This window comes from Trichophyton rubrum (genome assembly GCF_000151425.1).
Source record: "Trichophyton rubrum CBS 118892 genomic scaffold supercont2.4, whole genome shotgun sequence".
In the NCBI taxonomy this organism is placed as follows: domain Eukaryota; kingdom Fungi; phylum Ascomycota; class Eurotiomycetes; order Onygenales; family Arthrodermataceae; genus Trichophyton; species Trichophyton rubrum.
Window position 1 is genome coordinate 339,615 of NW_003456425.1, and position 18,171 is coordinate 357,785.

The window sequence follows — 18,171 nt, forward strand, 5'->3', positions numbered from 1 at the left end:
TCCTTTTTTCAATGATAATATCGATCTCGATATATAAAACGTAGTGTCGCGCGTAGCAGGGCAGGGTATCAAATGCTCAGTAGTCTTGAGAGCCTTGAAAGTCCTTCCAGCGAGAGGAAGTCGAGAGCCTCCTTTTTTTTTTAGGTTGGCGTTAAACAGAGTTTACACTAGTAACACACTAACCAGAATTAATTGGCGTTAGTTAATCAGCATCAACAGTGGCGAACGTCATGGATGCCGCCACATCGACCATGACACTACAGCAGCATAAGTAAATATATGAACATATTTACATTATAGTTACTGAACTAGAGCAATATTATCCAACCATTATGCATAGCTATTATTTAAAAATATATTGCTTCTGACTGGAAAATCCTAGAAACCTCAGGTACGGAGTATCGTCCAGGTAGATGATGTTATGTTCACGTGACTATGAGCCAATGAGAATTCGTAGAATTTGTTTATATAAGCTCTGACGTCTTAGACTTTTCACGCTCGACTTTTTTTTTCCACGTCAAACTCATCATCTTCATCTTCCCTCAGCAGCTACAGCAAGTCATCAAACATCGCGGGCGACTTGTTCTTCAGCTTTATATTGTGGGATAAGATAGGGTCGTCTAGACACCCCATAACTGTGCCTGCCAGCCAGCTTTTTCTCCTGATTTTTTGTTTTCAATAGACCATCGTTCATCCCACTCTTAGGGCTTCCTATCGATAAGGCGTCAAAACCCCCCACCATCGGTTTGTTTCTCTCCTTCCGCCATATTATTGATTTTTATTCCTCACTCTCGACGACCTGGATACGGATCGGACATATAAATCTGCATCTGTTGGGCATATCTGGCATATTGCTGACCTTTGATATTCACAATAATAGGTCTAATAATAATATCCAGTTAATCTAAAAAGAGAGGAAAAATTACCTAGCAAAGATGGTCTCTGCATCCAAAGCCGCTCGCCAGGCCAAACGTGCCGCTGAAGGAGATAAGAAAAAGACAGCTACCTCCAAGCTGTCATCAAAGGCCAATTCTAAGAATGTCTCTACCGCTTCTTCCGTTAACGGTGATGATGCGGAGGAGGGCGCCACCAGCGCCGCCAAGATGTCCGATGTCAAGAAGTTAACAGAGCAGACGGACAAATTCGGACTGTCAGATCGTGTCACTACCGGTGTTTTGGCATCTGTCCCTTCCAGCAGAGATGTTAAGATGTCGTCCATCTCACTCGTGTTCCACGGACGAGTCCTTATCACCGACTCTACTCTTGAACTCACTTACGGCAAACGATACGGCCTTCTCGGAGAGAACGGCTGCGGTAAATCCACTCTTCTAAAGGCCATTTCCAAGAGAGAGTTCCCCATCCCAGAGCACATTGATATCTATTTACTCAACGAGGGTGCTCCCCCAAGTGAGCTTGGAGCTTTGGACTGGGTAGTTACGGAGGCACAGAACGAGCTAGACCGATTAGAGAAACTCGCTGAGGAGGTTTTGGAAAACGAGGGACCAGATTCACCTGTCCTCGAGGATATCTACGAGGTAAGCAGTCTGCATTCTGTAAAGAGAGAATATACACTGACCAGTGTCGTAGCGAATGGATGGCATGGACCCATCTACTTTCCACACCCGAGCATCTCTCATCCTTACTGGTCTCGGCTTCAACAAGGTCACCATCAAGAAGATGACCAAGGATATGTCCGGTGGTTGGAGAATGCGTGTTGCTTTGGCCAAGGCTTTGTTCGTCAAGCCATCTTTGCTTCTCCTCGACGACCCCACTGCCCATCTTGACCTTGAGGCTTGCGTGTGGTTGGAAGAATACCTAAAGAAATGGGATCGAACTCTCATCCTCGTCTCCCACAGTATGGATTTCCTGAATGGTGTCTGCACAACCATGATTGATATGCGAATGAAACAGCTTATGTACTATGGTGGAAATTACGATTCCTATCAAAAGACTCGAGCTGAGCAGGAAACCAACCAGATGAAGGCCTACCACAAGCAGCAGGAGGAAATCGCTCACATCAAGAAATTCATTGCATCCGCTGGTACATACGCCAACTTGGTGCGACAAGCTAAATCCCGACAAAAGATTCTCGACAAGATGGAGGCCGATGGCTTCATCCAGCCTGTTATCCCTGACAAGGTCTTTACCTTCAGATTTGCAGATGTTGAGAAGCTACCTCCACCAGTTCTTTCCTTCGACGATGTCACATTCTCCTACTCAGGTGATGCTAAGGACAATCTATATGAGAACCTTGACTTTGGTGTAGATATGGACTCTCGAACTGCCCTTGTCGGACCCAATGGTGTTGGAAAGTCTACCCTTCTCCGTATCATGACTGGCAAGCTCGCTCCTACATCTGGTATTGTCACCCGTCATACCCACTTGAAGCTCGGCATGTACAGTCAGCACTCCGCTGAGCAGCTCGACCTTACCAAGAGTGCTCTCGACTTCGTTCGTGACAAGTATTCCGAGAAGAGTCAAGATTATCAGTACTGGCGTCAGCAGCTGGGCCGATATGGCCTTTCTGGTGAATCTCAGACTGCCCTTATGGGAACTCTTTCTGAGGGTCAGAAGAGCAGAATCGTCTTTGCTATCTTGGCCATCGAAAGCCCCAACATGTTATTGCTCGACGAACCTACTAACGGATTGGATATTCCCACCATTGACAGTTTGGCTGATGCTATCAATGCTTTCAGTGGTGGTGTCGTCGTCGTTTCCCACGACTTCAGGTAAGACTCAATTCCTACAGATTGATTTCATTGTTTAAAATTAAGGTACTAACGTTATCATCTAGACTCCTGGACAAGATTGCCAAAGACATCATGGTGTGCGAGAACAAGACTGTCCGCCGATGGGATGGTACCATCGGCGAGTACAAGAACCACCTCCGAAAGAAGATGATCAACGCCGGCCAAGTCTAAATGCCGATTACCGGAGGCTTGTTCTTTTCTTGCTTGATTCCCCATTTATTTATTGTTTCTCTTGACTATCCAAAAAGCAACCATCCGCAACTAACGGCCTTGCCTAAAAATCTTTTGCCATGTTACTCTTATCTTCACGGTCTCGGTGGTACGAATGGTTTTATTCCCCCTTGACTTGTTATTGCTATGTAAATGGGCCTTTCCCCTGGTCAGCGCATCGAAATCGACTTGCGCACATGGGAATTTGGATTGTTTAGACTTTAAAACTGATGTTTTCTATTCCTTCGTTTGAATTATTTTTTGCATCTGCTCCGAAGGAAGCTTCTATATTTGCCTTCGTGAAATGGCAAGGTGATAGAAAAGGCTGATCGATGAAATGAAAGGTTACTTACTACTTTCTTTATACTATCGTCCTGCTCTCAACTTGGTAAACTTTCGTACAACCATGGTAGTGCTTTAAGCTCGCACAACGATACCTTTCAATGATTGTGAGCTCGTGGGTAGACTGCGAATTCTCGAAGGCTCTGGTCTTCCAAAACACCAATGCATCGTTTTATCTTGATGGCTGCTATCATTATCCATACAGTATATATAAATGAATCATCCCTTCTTCAGCTCCCCTCCGAAGGGAGTGTCCATTCCCCCAGGCTTTTCACTCTCCAATTTGCGCTTTTTAGCGGCGCGATCTATATCATTTTCCACGTCTTGCTCCTCGCTTATAGCAGCTACATTAACTGAAGTCAGAGCAGCAACTGGTTCTGAAGGGGTATTAGCTCCTGTGGGGAGAGCTGAACCACCCGCTTTCTGCAGCCTGTTTAATGCAACGATATCTTCTCTTTCCGGGTTCTGGCAGTGAAATAGCTTCTTCCCTATCAGCTTTAGCCTCTTCATCCTCGCTGAGCCGGGAACAGTACTTGATGTTCCATTATGCTGTATGTAAGAGGCAAGTAAGTCGCTGCAGGACTGCAGGACGGGAATAAGTTTAGCGTGTATATTGGAGAGCATGTCTGAAGGCGAAGTTGAGGATGTAGGGGGTGCGGTGGCTGGGCCTAGTTTTGTTTCGAGGTAGAACTCAGCTAGTGGTCTATCGGCAATGAGTAATGCAGAAATCCATATCTGGGAAGGGGTGTAAAGGAAATATGCATCTGTCATTTGCGCAGAATGCTTAAGGATCTCTCTGGTATTGTGGTGTACTTTTGCCAAACGGGTAGCTAGAGGCGAAGCAGGCACTGGCCCAGCTATCGAAGTAGGCGGAGGTGGAAGTGACTGGATGGATTTCTGAAGTCCAGTTGGAGTAAGTCCTGGAAGATGGGGTCCTGGTGTAGCTTCTCCCTTTGCAATGGCATTCAACTCCATCATCCCGCCCTCTAATCCACGAAATGGGTGGCGTACGTCAAACGTAAACCGTAGGCCCTGTGTGAGAAGAAACTCGGGAGCAATTATACTTTCCATCGTCGAATTGGGTATGTGTTCTGTAAATGACCGGAGGGACATGTAGAAGTTATCCGTTTTTGTAGCAAGGAAGAGCGCACACGGCATGATTGATTTCGGGTGGTAGGTCATTGGGGAGTTTGTAAGGTAGAATCGTCGAAGATACTGAATCGCAGTCGCCTTTTTTCACAACATGTTAGCCTTGGTATAACTTTGGGATGCGTGGAGGCTATACATACCCTTACTGTTGTAGGCAGAGGCGGTTTATATTCGTCTCCCAGCTCCATAGTCTTCTCACAAAAGTACTGTACCAGCTCAAACTCCTCGTCTGGCGTAAGACATTCTATCTCCTGCTCGCTTCCTGCTCCTGTTCGAGCTGGCGTAACGGCTCTACCGCCATCATTTGGGTTTGGATTTGGTGTGCCTTGGTCTGGTGTTGGAGCTATGGAGGCTTGTTGTCGAGCTTCTCTGGCCCGGCGGACGGCAGCACGAACTCGCTCGCTTGCAACAGCATTAGTATTAGCTCGGATTGACCGGAGGGAGTCTTCTGTGAAGGACCAGAGGCGAAATTGCGTAGAGGTTCGGTATATGTCGTCTTCTAGCATGGTTGGAAGTTGAGCTGTAAGAGCTATATACCCAGCTGACTCTCAGTGTGAACAACTTAGCGATCAAACGTGGAAAAGGAGACAAAGGAACAGGTACATGAAAGTATCTCAATAGACTGCGCCTTGAGTCAAGCTGAAAGCCGTGGTGACGACGTATTTGAGTATGCAAGCCTGGAGCTTTTTGCTTTGGAGGCGGAAGTAAAATAAATAATTACACTTTTGCGCGGAAGCTAAATAGTGACGACTATCGACTCCAGACATCCAACATCCTAGCACCATATAACTCTACCTAGTTATATAGAAAAACAATGTATATGGAGTATGATGAGGGTAGTTGAATGTGATTTGGGATTGAAGCACCTATTTAGTTTCCACACAAAAGCCTTTGCTCCGCGCTATAACGCCAGTCTTGTTGATCCATCGCCAGACACCACCTTATGCTCACTCTCTCTCTCCTCGGCCCCTTTTCTCTCTCCATCCGCTTTCCTTCTCTCCTCCTCCTTGCGGAACAGTTCCAATTACTCAATTGGCAGATAGTCAAAGAAATGAAAAACAAGGGGAAATATATGGGGGATTGCTAGGGGAGGGTAGTATATGGGAGCGGTGATGAGAAAGAAAAGTAAGAAACAGAAATAAAAAAAAAAAAAAAAAAGGCACAAGAAACAGAGATGCTGGGAAGGATGTATGTAAGTAGGTAAGGATGATAGATGATATAATGTGGTCAATAGAGTTAAAAGAAATAGATAGGGAAGGAAAAGGGGGGAAAAAGGGAAAATAGAGGCAGTTTTGTCCAAAACGGAGATGATACATATCATGGCTCACCGAGGAGACGGGCGGTGATGTCACCCATGTATGCTTCTTCGAGTTCGTAGTCATCACCGTCCATGGGGTCGATACCAACATATTTGAAGGCAGAGACAACCCGAGGAACATCGAAGCCCATGCTGCAGAAACGGTCGATAAGATCTTTGTTGTATCCTTCGTATCTATGCCATGTTAGTTACTCTATAGTATGGGGGAGGGTACAATTCGGAAAACGTACGCCGCCAGCTTCTCTCGCTGCTCGTCTTCTTTAGCCTTGAGAGCCTTTCTCCTAATAGACTCATCCGTAGCGCCGCCGCTGCCTTCTCCAGTATGTCTCCGTGGGGCCCCGGCGTGCATCACAGCCCATTCCCTAGCAACTCGTTCAAACTCCTTTGGGTCTGAGAGAAGCATTCGAGCAACCTCTGCATCCTGAGGGTCTCGGGGCTCGGGTGTGCTAAGCAGGGACTGGAGCGAAAGAAGAGCCGATTTTATCGTCAAAACCGGTGACCAGGCAGACGAGAGTGTGTCCAAGCAGATGGCACCCTAGACAGCAGACATTACATTAGCATTCTATCTTCCTTAATATTGTACGCAGTATTGTATTTTTTTTTTTTTTTTTTTTTTTTTTATCCGGATTATGGAGAGATATACCGTCTGACTACTGATATTTGGGTGCCAGACCCGAGTGTCGAACTTCATAACCGGCGGACGGAACGGGTACTCGGTTGGAATTGTTATGTCGACCTTGAACGTCCCGCCTTCGTAGGCAGTGCCAGGCGGCCCGGGAAAGCTGCCCTTTAGGCGTGTGAGGTCATCTTCCGAGATAGGATCTACCGTGATTTGCGAGTGGCGGTCGGCGTGGATATCGGCGATTTCCTTGGTGATCCGGCGGGTGCGGTTGGAAGCCATGATGCGATGTGATATCAGGCTGACCACTGCTGTCTCTGGGAAGCCCTCTCGTTGTGCACTGATAGCTATATGACGTTGGCAGCGGTGATGGGCGTTGGGGAGCGGGGGAGCTAGACAAGACAGCCTTGGAGCAGTTAGAGACAGATGGTACGACCAGGCAGCGCCAGACAAGACGGAGATACAGACAACTAGAAGAAACTAGAAGAGCCAGGGAGAGAGCGAGGCTCAAATTGGAGGAACGGAGGGCCTGAGTAGCTACCTTTATATCTGGGCCTGGGATGCGGCGGACGGGAACAAGCCAGGGGGACTGCAGGCGTGTGCGAGACTGTGAGTCAAGGCAGCAGGCGCCGAGCGGTTTGGCCGGCCTCGCTGTGCTGCGGTGGTGGTGGTGAGTTAGTTATGTGACAGGCTGCGGGTGTGAGGGAGATCTCCGGCGTCTGCCTGGCTGCGTGACGTCGTCGCGGGTTGGCGGCCTAAGGGGGGTGCGGGATAGCGATGTCTGCGGTCCCTTTCGGCTCTGCTGGATAGGGGATCGAGGTTTGCTGGCGTGCTGGCGTGCTGGTCTGGTCGTCTGGTTCGGCGGCGGTGATAGTCGAGGGTTGGGCAGGGCGAGTGGTTGGCCGGTGACCTCACCTGCGACTAGCTCGCTATTTAGCTTAGGTCGTTATTTAACTAAATTTAGCTAACCGCCCGAGGCTGCTGCAAACAGTTGACGTGTTAGGCGGGTCGCCTCATTTTGGCTTGAAAGTACATCAGGGGGGAGACAGTAATAGCGTTGTATTAACTATTAGGTAACGGAGTGAATACAACAAGTAGTTAGTTAGTTGTCTAGATGGGTTGCGAGCCCTGTTTCTGGCTAATATCACACACGCTGGATCCTCGCTCTGCCCGGCGGGCCTCTACAAACCGAGTCGAGGCTTCAAACTCGTCCCTCTCCTCGCCCTCCAAGCTGGCCAGTCCGGCTTCTCGCAGCTGGGAGAAGTATTCCACGGCATCGTCAAAATCTTCCACGGTGGTCCAGCCGTCTGACTGGACTCGGCTCTGCAGCATCTCCCAGAAAGCCTGTGCCGCACTGTAGCCCTTTGACTCTTCGCTATGTTCAGAGCGTTCTTCGGGCGAGAAATGATACAGGCATTCGCCGGTTTCAAAGATCCTGGGCCAATCCCTAGGGCATCTCTGTTAGCATTTATCCGGATTCATGACCAATTTGCTATATACCTTTCAACGTCAATCAGAGTGTCCCTCAGGGGTACAATGTGGTCATCCCATGAGTTTCCAGCAAAGCTCACGAGCTGAGCCAATGTTTTCCCATGGGGTTTCCTAATTGCCCTGTCAAGAAGAGGGTTGACTCTTGCCGTCCGGTCTTCATAAAGGTATACCTGGATAGACCGTTGGACCTGGTCTCTGACACGATCCCTCTCTTCTTCGGGCAGCGTTTTAAAGTCTTCGGGAAGTCTCAACTGGATCTCTCCATGGTAATCGATCAATCGAGGGGTTATGGCCTGGAGAAGCAAAGGCGCAATCCAGACAGACTGCCAGTCAATAAGGCTAGAAATCCTCCCATCTTGGACAAATATATTACCATCGTGGATGTCAGGATACCAGAGTCAGAATCATCGGGAAGGAGCCTCGAAACAACAGATAAGTATTTCTCCAATAAGGCGATGTGGTCCTGGGGTGATTTTTGACTTCCTTTGCCCCTGGGGTAGCCAGATATGATGGAATCCCTCCGTGCATACTGGGAAATCCAAGCAATCTCGCGATGGGCTATGGACTCCACATACCCACTAGCAGATTTCCCTGCACCAAAGCAAAAGATCTTTAGTCAAGGATAAATGTCAATTAAATCAGGTTCGTAACTCACAAGGTCCTCGGTCCAGATCCATCAGTGCTCGCTCCTTTTCCCAAAACTCCCGGCGAGTCGTAGGGCCGATGACGAAATGCTTTCTAACCTCATCCTCAATCCCCTGTGCGACGTCACCACTGATATCTGCCGGCTGACAGCCAGGGAAAGCGTCTTTGGAAAAATATAGTGACCCATAGCTAATATGCAAATGTTTAGTACCGCCTCCTGCAACCTAGTGACAGGGCTGTACGTACTGGCCAAAGGTCACAGAGAGAAGTTTCTGCTCTATGGAAACAATATCATTGATTTATCACTCCTATCATGTAATTTCATTTCATCCCATGTTTGAGAGAGCTGGGTGCCTTTAGCCTCTTCCATAATGATATACTCTGCACCTACAGAGTTATCAGAAGATGAAGACCATGCTAACACTTTAGGAACTGGTATTTTAAGCATTGATCTTGCCTATGCACTAGGGTCAACTCTTGCAGTTTTTTGCCAGATATTCACGGTGCGGGTAAGACTAACAAATTCCATAGTAACAACTTCCGACATAGTCGTATACCGAGGCGGACCGGCATCTGGATGGGGGATTCGAGCTATTGCTACCGCTCCGTCATCCATCACAAGTCGGAAGACTTTGTTGAAATTGCCTTCTCCAATTTTTGACATTGAAACACAGTTATGAGAACCCAGAGTGCGTGCCACGGTGGCCTGGAGTTCCTGTATATTAAATTCTCGGTACCGTTCAAGTAGCTGCTGCTTCTCGTCCCAGAGCCATCGCCCGGTAGTATAGCGAAAAAACTCGCCTACATCTTCTCCATGGGACGCCATGGAATTGAAGTGCCTTTGTACTAAACGAGATGCTGAAGAAGTTCTGATTTTGATGACTGACGGGCACAGCAGGGCTCGCAGAGCATCCATCAAGGTCAAGGACGGATGATAATAACAAGACGGTGAAGGAGAAGTATGCCGCTGTCACGACATTCAAGAGCCTTCAATCTTTACTAGTTAACCAACGTGTTGACTAAGATAACTAGTGAGCTTTGAAATAATAAAAATGGGAGTGTTCCTAGGTAGGTTCTATAACTCATGGATATACGAAGTATGGGATTTGATCTTGTGACGCTGACGCTATGTATGTATTTCGTTATGAGCCACGTTGATGCTTCTAATTTATACATACTATTCTTTACGAGCATCTAAGTTGTTTAGATCCCAAATAAAGTTATTTCTCTTCCACTTTCGTAGGTAGGCGAAATTTGAGTAGTAATATAAAAGGATCACTAGAGTTATAGTTGCACGAGAATAGTTATAGTGATCAATACCTGTGACGACCTAATAACTGGGTTGCTTTAACCCCCAGCGTTGAGAAAGCTCCAAGGAATGTTTTTGTTCAAATGTGGGCGGATGACATAACCAAGCAGTTATATTACTAAGCAGAGCTGGAGCTCCAAAGTCTGACAACATCGACACCTTGCTCAAGCATTCAGCAAAGGCTTCTAGAGTGTTGAGGCGGCACCAGCGAGCAAGCCATACGGTTATTTATTGAGTAATATACGCAAGCATAGTTGATATACTGGGCTGAGACGTCAACCGAGTGGCCAGCTTGTCACGATGGTATGTATGCCTTCCGCTCTGATATGTCAAAAGGACTACTAAGCCGGCCAAATAGGGAAACCAACCGTCTAGCATGGGCGGCCAGGGTGGAGAGGGCAAAGATGATAAGGATAAGAAGGTATGCCTCCATTTTTACTCATGTGCAAGTATTCCATCGGAACATTCACTTACTAGGCTCTACAGAAGGAGAAGCCGAAGTACGAACCACCGCCACAGCCAACCACACGCATCGGGCGAAAGAAACGCAAGCAACAAGGTCCAAATGCCTCTGCCAAACTACCATCCATTTATCCGACTTCAAGATGCAAGTTGAAATACCTCCGCATGCAGCGCGTGCACGACCATCTCTTGCTTGAAGAGGAGTACGTGGAGAATCAAGAACGTATTCGCAAATCCAAGGCCCAGGCTTCGTCAACTCAGCCGTCGACGGACGATAACAACAGTGCTCTGGACAGAAATGCGGATGAGCGAGGTCGGGTGGACGATATGAGAGGCAGCCCCATGGGGGTGGGAAACCTGGAGGAGATGATCGACGATGACCATGCGATTGTTTCCAGCGCCACAGGGCCGGAATATTACGTCTCTATCATGTCATTTGTCGATAAGGACCTGCTAGAACCGGGAGCTAGTATTCTACTTCATCACAAGTCAGTCTCGGTCGTTGGTGTTCTCACGGACGATGCTGATCCGCTTGTATCCGTTATGAAGCTGGAGAAGGCGCCTACGGAGTCGTACGCAGACATAGGTGGTCTAGAATCACAAATCCAAGAAGTGAGAGAAGCTGTCGAGCTGCCATTACTACACCCAGAACTCTATGAAGAGATGGGAATCAAACCACCAAAGGGTGTCATCTTATACGGTGGACCGGGAACAGGCAAAACTCTTCTTGCTAAAGCTGTTGCCAACCAAACGAGCGCTACTTTCCTTCGAATCGTCGGTAGTGAACTTATTCAGAAGTATCTCGGTGACGGGCCCCGCCTTGTCCGCCAGATCTTCCAGGTCGCTGCTGAACATGCCCCATCCATCGTTTTCATTGACGAGATTGATGCAATTGGTACGAAACGTTATGACTCGACTTCTGGCGGTGAGCGAGAAATTCAGCGTACTATGCTTGAACTTCTTAACCAGCTTGATGGTTTCGATGATAGAGGTGATGTTAAAGTCATCATGGCCACGAATAAGATCGAGTCCTTGGACCCTGCGCTTATCCGTCCTGGCCGTATTGACAGAAAGATTCTCTTTGAGAACCCTGACCGTAAGTTGAACCCTTCCCCCAGAATCAACTATCGAATGCACACTGACGGGCCCTTAGAAAACACCAAGAAAAAGATCTTCACCCTCCATACTTCTAAGATGTCTTTAAGCGAAGACGTCGAACTCGATGAATTCATCACTCAGAAGGACGATCTCTCTGGTGCAGATATCAAAGCCATATGTTCTGAAGCAGGCCTTATGGCCCTCCGTGAACGCCGTATGCGTGTACAAATGGCAGATTTCAGAGCAGCAAGGGAACGTGTCATGAAGACCAAGCAAGAAAACGAGCCCGAGGGACTTTACTTGTAGTCCTGCCTTTGCTTCTATGCGCCGTCTATCTGTGTAAAATCATTCAAGCAAGCTCTTTTTACACGCTCATAAATTGATATTAGACCATTCCATTCAAACACATTTCACATTTCACCTACTCCGTATAGTACAGACTTAGTGTGGCATCCTCACTCACGCCGTTGGGTAATTCATATGAAGCCAAGGGTCGTTGAGGAGTTCCCGCGCATTACTTCGCTCCTCTTGCTCCCACTCGATCATTCTCTTCACAATCTTAAAAAACACTTCCTTTTTCTCCCCTGTGGCTGTTGGAATGGTGTTTTCGAAGATGAACTTTTCCCTAGGGCCTAGTGCTGTTTTTAACCCTACTGGGGATTGACTACATGCAAATCCAACCACTAAGAGAGCGTAGTTACTTATACCCAGTTTCTGGTTTATAAAACGGAGAAGTTCACTACCAGTTATCGAGTAGCGGTATTGGAGGCGGGCTCAAAAGGCTGTAATATATGGAAGATGGGTTGCATCATCATATTGATACTCATCCTCAGGGTCAACATCGTTAAAAAGTGTTTTCCTCTCCGAGATATCCCTTAGCTTTTGTTTGGGGATTAGCAGTTCAACTTCACCCAGGATCCAAAACTCACTGCTATGCGTAAACTCCCATATATCGGTGCTGTATGTATAACTAGCGTCAAGAATGACTTCAGGAGTACGGCAGATCTTAGCTTCGATTAGTCCTAGGTTTGGCACGTCCTATAGCAGCCAGGCTAAAATCTGATCATAGTTCAGATGGTGGTCTTGACATTTCTCCCATAATCGTTTCTAGATAGGTAAATAATTAGCCAAGTTAGTTGGGGTTGTTTGAGTCGTATAGTGAGGAAAGAGACTTGGTACGGAGTACTCCATACTCCATACTCCGCTGGGAAAATTAGAATTCCGCGGTAAAAGTGGGTCTTACAGGAAGGCGCTTAAATTATAACCTTATCTGATGCACGTGATATTAAAGCTTAATTATGCAAACGGCACAAACTTTACAAATCAGGCAACTTAGCTCGTTCGTTATTTCTCGCCTCTCAAAGTTGCTAAGACAGCTTTAGCTTACATTTCTAGAGTCAGTCTATCAGTTACACCATGGAGGGATTCGATGAGGAAGAGTTTAAGAAGTTTTTCCCCAGCGGCTTTGGGAAACAGACGAAAGAAGCCGACATCAAGACCCAGATTGATCGAACGAAACGAAAGGAGCCTATCGAAACACCCGGCGCGCGAGCAGCAGAAAAGCCGGCAAGCCCTTCGCAGGAAGCCGCCGAAGATAAAGATGGCGGAGATTCGGACTCAGACTCAGATTCACCAGAGGATGAATTCCCAGTTTCCCATAACCTCGTCTTTAAAACGCACGATCGAGCTGTGACGACGATAACACTCGACACTGCCGGAGCGCGAATGATTACGGGTTCGACTGACTGCACAGTTAAATTCCATGACTTTGCATCATTAACACCTTCAACATTACGGGCGTTCAAGTCGGTAGAACCAAATGCAAGGAAAAACGCAACCTCTTCATCCGAGATACATCCTGTCCACATTGCGAAGTTCAACCCCATTTCCCCCAGCCAGGTCCTAGTGGTATCGGCCACGCCGCAAGCAAAGATTCTGAGCCGAGATGGCGATACTCTTGCGGAGTTTGTGAAGGGAGACATGTATCTGAGGGATATGAAGAACACGAAGGGCCATATATCTGAAGTTACCAGCGGGACCTGGAGTCCAACGGACTATAACTTGTGCGTCACTGCCGGCACTGACAGCACACTACGTATCTGGGATGTCAATGATCCTAGAAGCCAGAAGGAAGTCATTGTGCATAGATCAAAAGTGGCTGGGTCTGCAGGTAGGAGTAGGATGACAGCGGTTGCCTGGGCATCGCCTACGCAGGGAGGACCAAATGCTCTGATAGCAAGCGCTCTTGATGGCAGCCTTGTTATGTGGGGAGGAGATGGACCTTTTACCAGACCGAGTGCCGAGATCAAAGATGCACATACGAAGGATTCATGGATCAGTGGGTTGGATATCAGCCCAGATGGACGGCTGGTGGTCACCAAGGGAGGAGACGACCTGATTAAGCTGTGGGATACCAGGAAATTCAAACAGCCGATAACGACTGTCTCACACGTATCTGGATCAAAGTTTTACCCGACTTCTAATATCCAATTTTCTCCAACTGGAGCGAACATCGTGACGGGTTCTGAGACCGGACATCTACATATACTGAATCCTGCTACCCTCAAACCCGAGCTGGTTACTCTTGTGACCCCCGACTCACCCCTGATTTCCGTCTTATGGCATGAAAAGCTCAATCAAATCGTCACTGGATCTGCTAACGCGGAAACGCATTTGCTATATAACCCGTCCCTCTCGCATAATGGAGCTCTCACGATAATGTCCAAGGCACCAAAGCGACGACATGTCGATGACGATCCAAACTTCACAACTGACATCTCTCTCGGTTTCTCGGGCGAGGGCATTGTTAACGGCAGCGGAATCGCAGCAGCTAGCTTTGCAGCTAGGCACCCCAATGTTGGACTCACAGCTTCAGGGCGATCGAGAGATCCTCGTCGGCCTCACGTACCGGCCCAGACGCCCTTTGCCAAAAGCCAGCCTGACGAGAAACACATCCAGGACAACATTCCTCTCAGTTCGATGAGAGATGAGGATCCTCGCGAGGCACTTCTAAAGTATGCTGAAGCCGCCGAGAAGAATCCTATATTCACCTATGCATGGAAAGACACCCAGCCCAAGACTATCTACGCCGAGCTGAGTGACGACGAGGAGGAAACCAAGGGGAAAGGCCCTGACAAGAAGAGGATAAAACGGAATTATTAGCTGGAGGTCTATAACGGCCATGACTACCGTGGGAGAGGGCGATATGGAGTAATAATATATTGTAGAATAAGTACATCAGGATTCATAACAGGCATAAAAAGGCGCAGCAAGCTGGGAGGATTTGAAACCAACTATCGAAATATATACCCTTGTGACATCTAAATTTTCAGACACTCGCGATTTTCTCCATAATACGAAGCCGAACTTTTGCCATCGAGCATGCTGTGCTACTTGATGCTGCTGGCGCTGCTCGATTTCTGCTCTTCTTGCATGGCGTAACCAACGTAGCTCTACATACGGCGGACACTGGACATAGTTAACCAAACCATCCACAAACCCAACGTCTCTGCGGCCGTCGTCGCCATCACCGTCACCAGCACCGCTCAAGGCACCTTTGATAAACACTCCTGACGCACCTTTTGCAGCTTTGACTCCACTGAATTAGTTTAGCTGCATATAAATCACAAGCTGGGCTTTCCGCGCCCGTTCTGGTTGGTTGGCGCGCGAGTCATCCAAAAATCCCAGCCATCCACCACGCTGGGGGGCGGCCGTCCAAATCCTCGCATTCCCTGGCATCTCTTCATGCTCTCGCCTCTCTAGAGTGCGTCGCGGACAAAGGCGCAACCGTCTTAGGAGTCCCGGTATGACGAGCAGGCGGATCAGTTGCTGTCGCTAAGAAGACGAAGAAGAAGAAGACGAAGAAGACTGTTTACCCCGAGCCCTGGTTGACTAAATATTTACTAGTTATCGACGGCCAGCTAGCTCGAAGACCTGACCAAAACCTGGCTCCGACCTGCGAGCGCCCTGAGAGCGGATGAAGGCTTGATAGCAGCCTCATAATCTGCCCTCTACATGCGGTAGACCCTCTACGGCAGCCGTCAAAGGAAGCCCTCAAGAGGCGTTGGCTAGTTAGGACGGCCGGTGTGCAGCATCAGGGACATCAAGCAATAGCCGGAACGCCCTGGTTATTTGGCCATCCAGTTACAAGCAGGAAGCAGCACTTTCGAGGCCGAGAAGAGCTCCTTTCCCCCCTCTGTGACAATGCTTGTCGCCTTTCTCCTCTTCCTTATCGCCGAGCAGGTCTCCTCCACAGCACTACCTTCGCCGTTACACCAGTCCTCCTTTGCTGCTGGCAATGCTCCCGTCCTCATCGGCGAGAAGCCTGGTGAAGGCGGGCATGAGAGAGACCCAATCAGCGAGTGGTCCTCTACGATAGGAATCGTCACTGCGATTGTAGGCAATGTCCTTATCTCGGTTGCCCTGAATATCCAGCGTTATGCTCATGTTCGTATTGAGCGCGAATATGAAGGGAATATACTACGGCTGAGGGCCGAGTGGAAACGGACCTCATCGCCACCAAGACCAGACGGGCCGACGAGCAGTTACAGTGACTACGGGACGGTAGACAGGGAGAATGCCCGAAGTCAGGATGATGTCAGTGCAACCCGGTATACTGATGACCCGGAGGAAGGTGGACGACAGCGACCACGCAAGGCGCACACTAACGGAAATGGACACGCTCATGCGCAAAGCCAGGAGAATCAATCGTCAGAAGACGAGGGAGTCGACGACCTTTTGCAGCGCTCTTTCTTATCCGACCGAACAGCGACCTCGTTTGAGAAGAGCATAGCCGGTGTTGACAGAAAGTCATACCTCCGTTCCTCATACTGGTGGTTTGGCATAGTCCTGATGACTGTGGGAGAAGCTGGCAATTTCCTGGCCTATGGATTCGCTCCAGCTTCCATTGTTTCTCCCCTGGGAGTTGTTGCCCTGGTTTCGAACTGTGTGATTGCGCCGTTCATGCTGAAGGAGAGATTCCGCCAGCGAGACTTTCTTGGAGTTGTGATTGCCGTTGCTGGAGCTGTCATCGTCGTCCTAAGTGCCAAAACATCAGAACACAAGATCGGTCCGGATGAAATATGGGGTATGATTACACGCTGGGAGTTTGAGACATATCTCGGAATCACCGTTGTTTTGATTATTGCTTTGATGTCGATAAGCAGAAAATATGGGAGAAAGACTATCCTGATTGATATTGGGCTTGTTGGATTGTTTGGTAAGATGCTTTTCATAGTTCTACTTTTTTCTATATTTGGGCTGACGTTGAAATGTATAGGCGGTTATACAGCTCTGTCTACCAAGGGAGTTTCTTCCCTTATTTCAAACACACTCTGGCATGCAATCACATTCCCTATAACGTATATCCTTGTGGCCGTCCTGGTGTTTAGTGCTGTGATGCAGATTCGATATATCAACCGCGCGCTACAGCACTTCAACTCGACGCAGGTGATTCCAACTCAGTTTGTGCTGTTCACCTTATCAGTTATTGTGGGAAGCGCTATATTATATCGTGATTTTGAATCTGCAACCGGAGAAAGGGTTGCCAAGTTTGTTGGTGGCTGTCTATTGACTTTCTTCGCCGTCTATCTCATCACGAGCGGGAGGGTCCAGAAGGAAGATGAATCTGAATCCGAGTCTGAGACCGATGAGGAGGAAGCTATCGGTCTTCACAACGAGGAACCATATCGAGACTACGTTGACTGGCAGCAAGATGGCGCACCAATACCCAGAAGACAGAGTACTGAGAGCACCGGCCCTGGTTCAAAGACAAAGCCTTCACCATCTCGCTCGCTCCAGAGCCTGGAAGAGGTCTATAACGAATCCGAGGATGAGGATGGACAGTTGACTCCGCGTGTCCGGATATCTGCTTCTCCCGGGTCTCTGCTACCCCCTATCTCGAGCTCCTCTTCGATTCTGGATCCCTCTCCACTGCCTGCTATTTCCAACCCCTGGGCAACCCCAAGTCATGAGAGAGAAGAACCAGACTACCTTGCTGCCACTCCTGGTAAGGATACCTTATCCCGCAGTGCAGACGTCTACCCTCCTCCGACCAATGTGGTCTTGCAATTCCCGGCTGCCCCGGGCGCAACGGATTCACCTCCTCGAATTTCACCTCCCCAACTTGGTCCACAGACGCCTCAAGGAAGCCCTCGACGCCGCTCCCCAACCAGAGCAGAGCAGCATAGCACGCACAAGCACTCCGGCCAGCCTCTACGAACTTCCGTCTCAGTGCATCGAAACTCTCTTTCCCGATTCTCCCCTGGTCCGCTTCTACCCCCGTTATCAGGTGGATTAAGCGCTGTTGTTGCAGACTCTCTACGACGGGGAGAAGGATCCCCCCAACAACTCAGGAGAAGCTTACGCGGAAGCACCAGACACAACTCCAAGAATAGGGTACGAGGAGGTATTCCGCTTTACCTGGACGCAGCGCTTGATCCTCGCCCTGTGGCCGAGACTGAAGTCGAGTCAGCTGGTACACCGAGGGACGGGCCTCAGATATCACGATCAACTTCAACTACAGGACCAGATGCATTCCCAAGTGAACAGCAGCGGATAAGGAGTTTGAGTGATTCGTGGAGTGGCGGCCTGTTGAACTTTGGAGGCAACTTACGGCTCAGCGGCCGTAGGTCAAAGGGGAAACTTCCCACTGAGACCTCCGAAGAGCCCGCCAGCCGCCAACCGGAGCCATGAAGCTATCCATTGCCTTGGATCCAGCCCTGTTTATACATATCACGATTCAAACCATCCTCTACCCTCACCTCTCAGTCCAAAATCT

At 48.6% G+C, this 18,171-nt stretch overlaps 8 protein-coding genes across 8 annotated transcripts; 4 read left to right on the forward strand and 4 right to left on the reverse strand.

Annotated features, from left to right (window-relative positions):
• Positions 1 to 935: 935 nt before the first annotated feature.
• Positions 936 to 2,921, forward strand: TERG_03988 (ABC transporter ATP-binding protein ARB1; the record flags this gene model as incomplete). Its single annotated transcript, XM_003234889.1, has 3 exons — positions 936 to 1,535; positions 1,588 to 2,729; positions 2,795 to 2,921. The coding sequence occupies 3 exons, from the start codon at positions 936 to 938 to the stop codon at positions 2,919 to 2,921; spliced, it is 1,869 nt and encodes a 622-aa protein (XP_003234937.1).
• A 600-nt stretch (positions 2,922 to 3,521) lies between these two features.
• Positions 3,522 to 4,957, reverse strand: TERG_03989 (uncharacterized protein; the record flags this gene model as incomplete). The annotated part of the gene is made up of 2 exons (XM_003234890.1): positions 3,522 to 4,532; positions 4,592 to 4,957. 2 exons carry the CDS (start codon positions 4,955 to 4,957, stop codon positions 3,522 to 3,524), a joined length of 1,377 nt encoding a protein of 458 aa, XP_003234938.1.
• Positions 4,958 to 5,768: 811 nt separating this feature from the next.
• Positions 5,769 to 6,670, reverse strand: TERG_03990 (uncharacterized protein; the record flags this gene model as incomplete). The annotated part of the gene is made up of 3 exons (XM_003234891.1): positions 5,769 to 5,943; positions 6,000 to 6,304; positions 6,413 to 6,670. 3 exons carry the CDS (start codon positions 6,668 to 6,670, stop codon positions 5,769 to 5,771), a joined length of 738 nt encoding a protein of 245 aa, XP_003234939.1.
• Positions 6,671 to 7,498: 828 nt separating this feature from the next.
• Positions 7,499 to 9,440, reverse strand: TERG_03991 (uncharacterized protein; the record flags this gene model as incomplete). The annotated part of the gene is made up of 7 exons (XM_003234892.1): positions 7,499 to 7,835; positions 7,889 to 8,202; positions 8,253 to 8,470; positions 8,535 to 8,713; positions 8,771 to 8,801; positions 8,831 to 8,981; positions 9,045 to 9,440. 7 exons carry the CDS (start codon positions 9,438 to 9,440, stop codon positions 7,499 to 7,501), a joined length of 1,626 nt encoding a protein of 541 aa, XP_003234940.1.
• A 693-nt stretch (positions 9,441 to 10,133) lies between these two features.
• On the forward strand, positions 10,134 to 11,699 carry TERG_03992 (uncharacterized protein; the record flags this gene model as incomplete). The annotated part of the gene is made up of 4 exons (XM_003234893.1): positions 10,134 to 10,136; positions 10,192 to 10,254; positions 10,320 to 11,391; positions 11,449 to 11,699. The coding sequence occupies 4 exons, from the start codon at positions 10,134 to 10,136 to the stop codon at positions 11,697 to 11,699; spliced, it is 1,389 nt and encodes a 462-aa protein (XP_003234941.1).
• A 1,110-nt stretch (positions 11,700 to 12,809) lies between these two features.
• TERG_03993 (uncharacterized protein) lies at positions 12,810 to 14,555 on the forward strand (the record flags this gene model as incomplete). The annotated part of the gene is made up of 1 exon (XM_003234894.1): positions 12,810 to 14,555. The coding sequence occupies one exon, from the start codon at positions 12,810 to 12,812 to the stop codon at positions 14,553 to 14,555; it is 1,746 nt and encodes a 581-aa protein (XP_003234942.1).
• Positions 14,556 to 14,577: 22 nt separating this feature from the next.
• On the reverse strand, positions 14,578 to 15,139 carry TERG_12090 (uncharacterized protein; the record flags this gene model as incomplete). The annotated part of the gene is made up of 2 exons (XM_047751101.1): positions 14,578 to 14,991; positions 15,021 to 15,139. 2 exons carry the CDS (start codon positions 15,137 to 15,139, stop codon positions 14,631 to 14,633), a joined length of 480 nt encoding a protein of 159 aa, XP_047606153.1. The 3' UTR covers positions 14,578 to 14,630.
• A 457-nt stretch (positions 15,140 to 15,596) lies between these two features.
• Positions 15,597 to 18,086, forward strand: TERG_03994 (uncharacterized protein; the record flags this gene model as incomplete). The annotated part of the gene is made up of 2 exons (XM_003234895.1): positions 15,597 to 16,611; positions 16,672 to 18,086. 2 exons carry the CDS (start codon positions 15,597 to 15,599, stop codon positions 18,084 to 18,086), a joined length of 2,430 nt encoding a protein of 809 aa, XP_003234943.1.
• Positions 18,087 to 18,171: the final 85 nt, after the last annotated feature.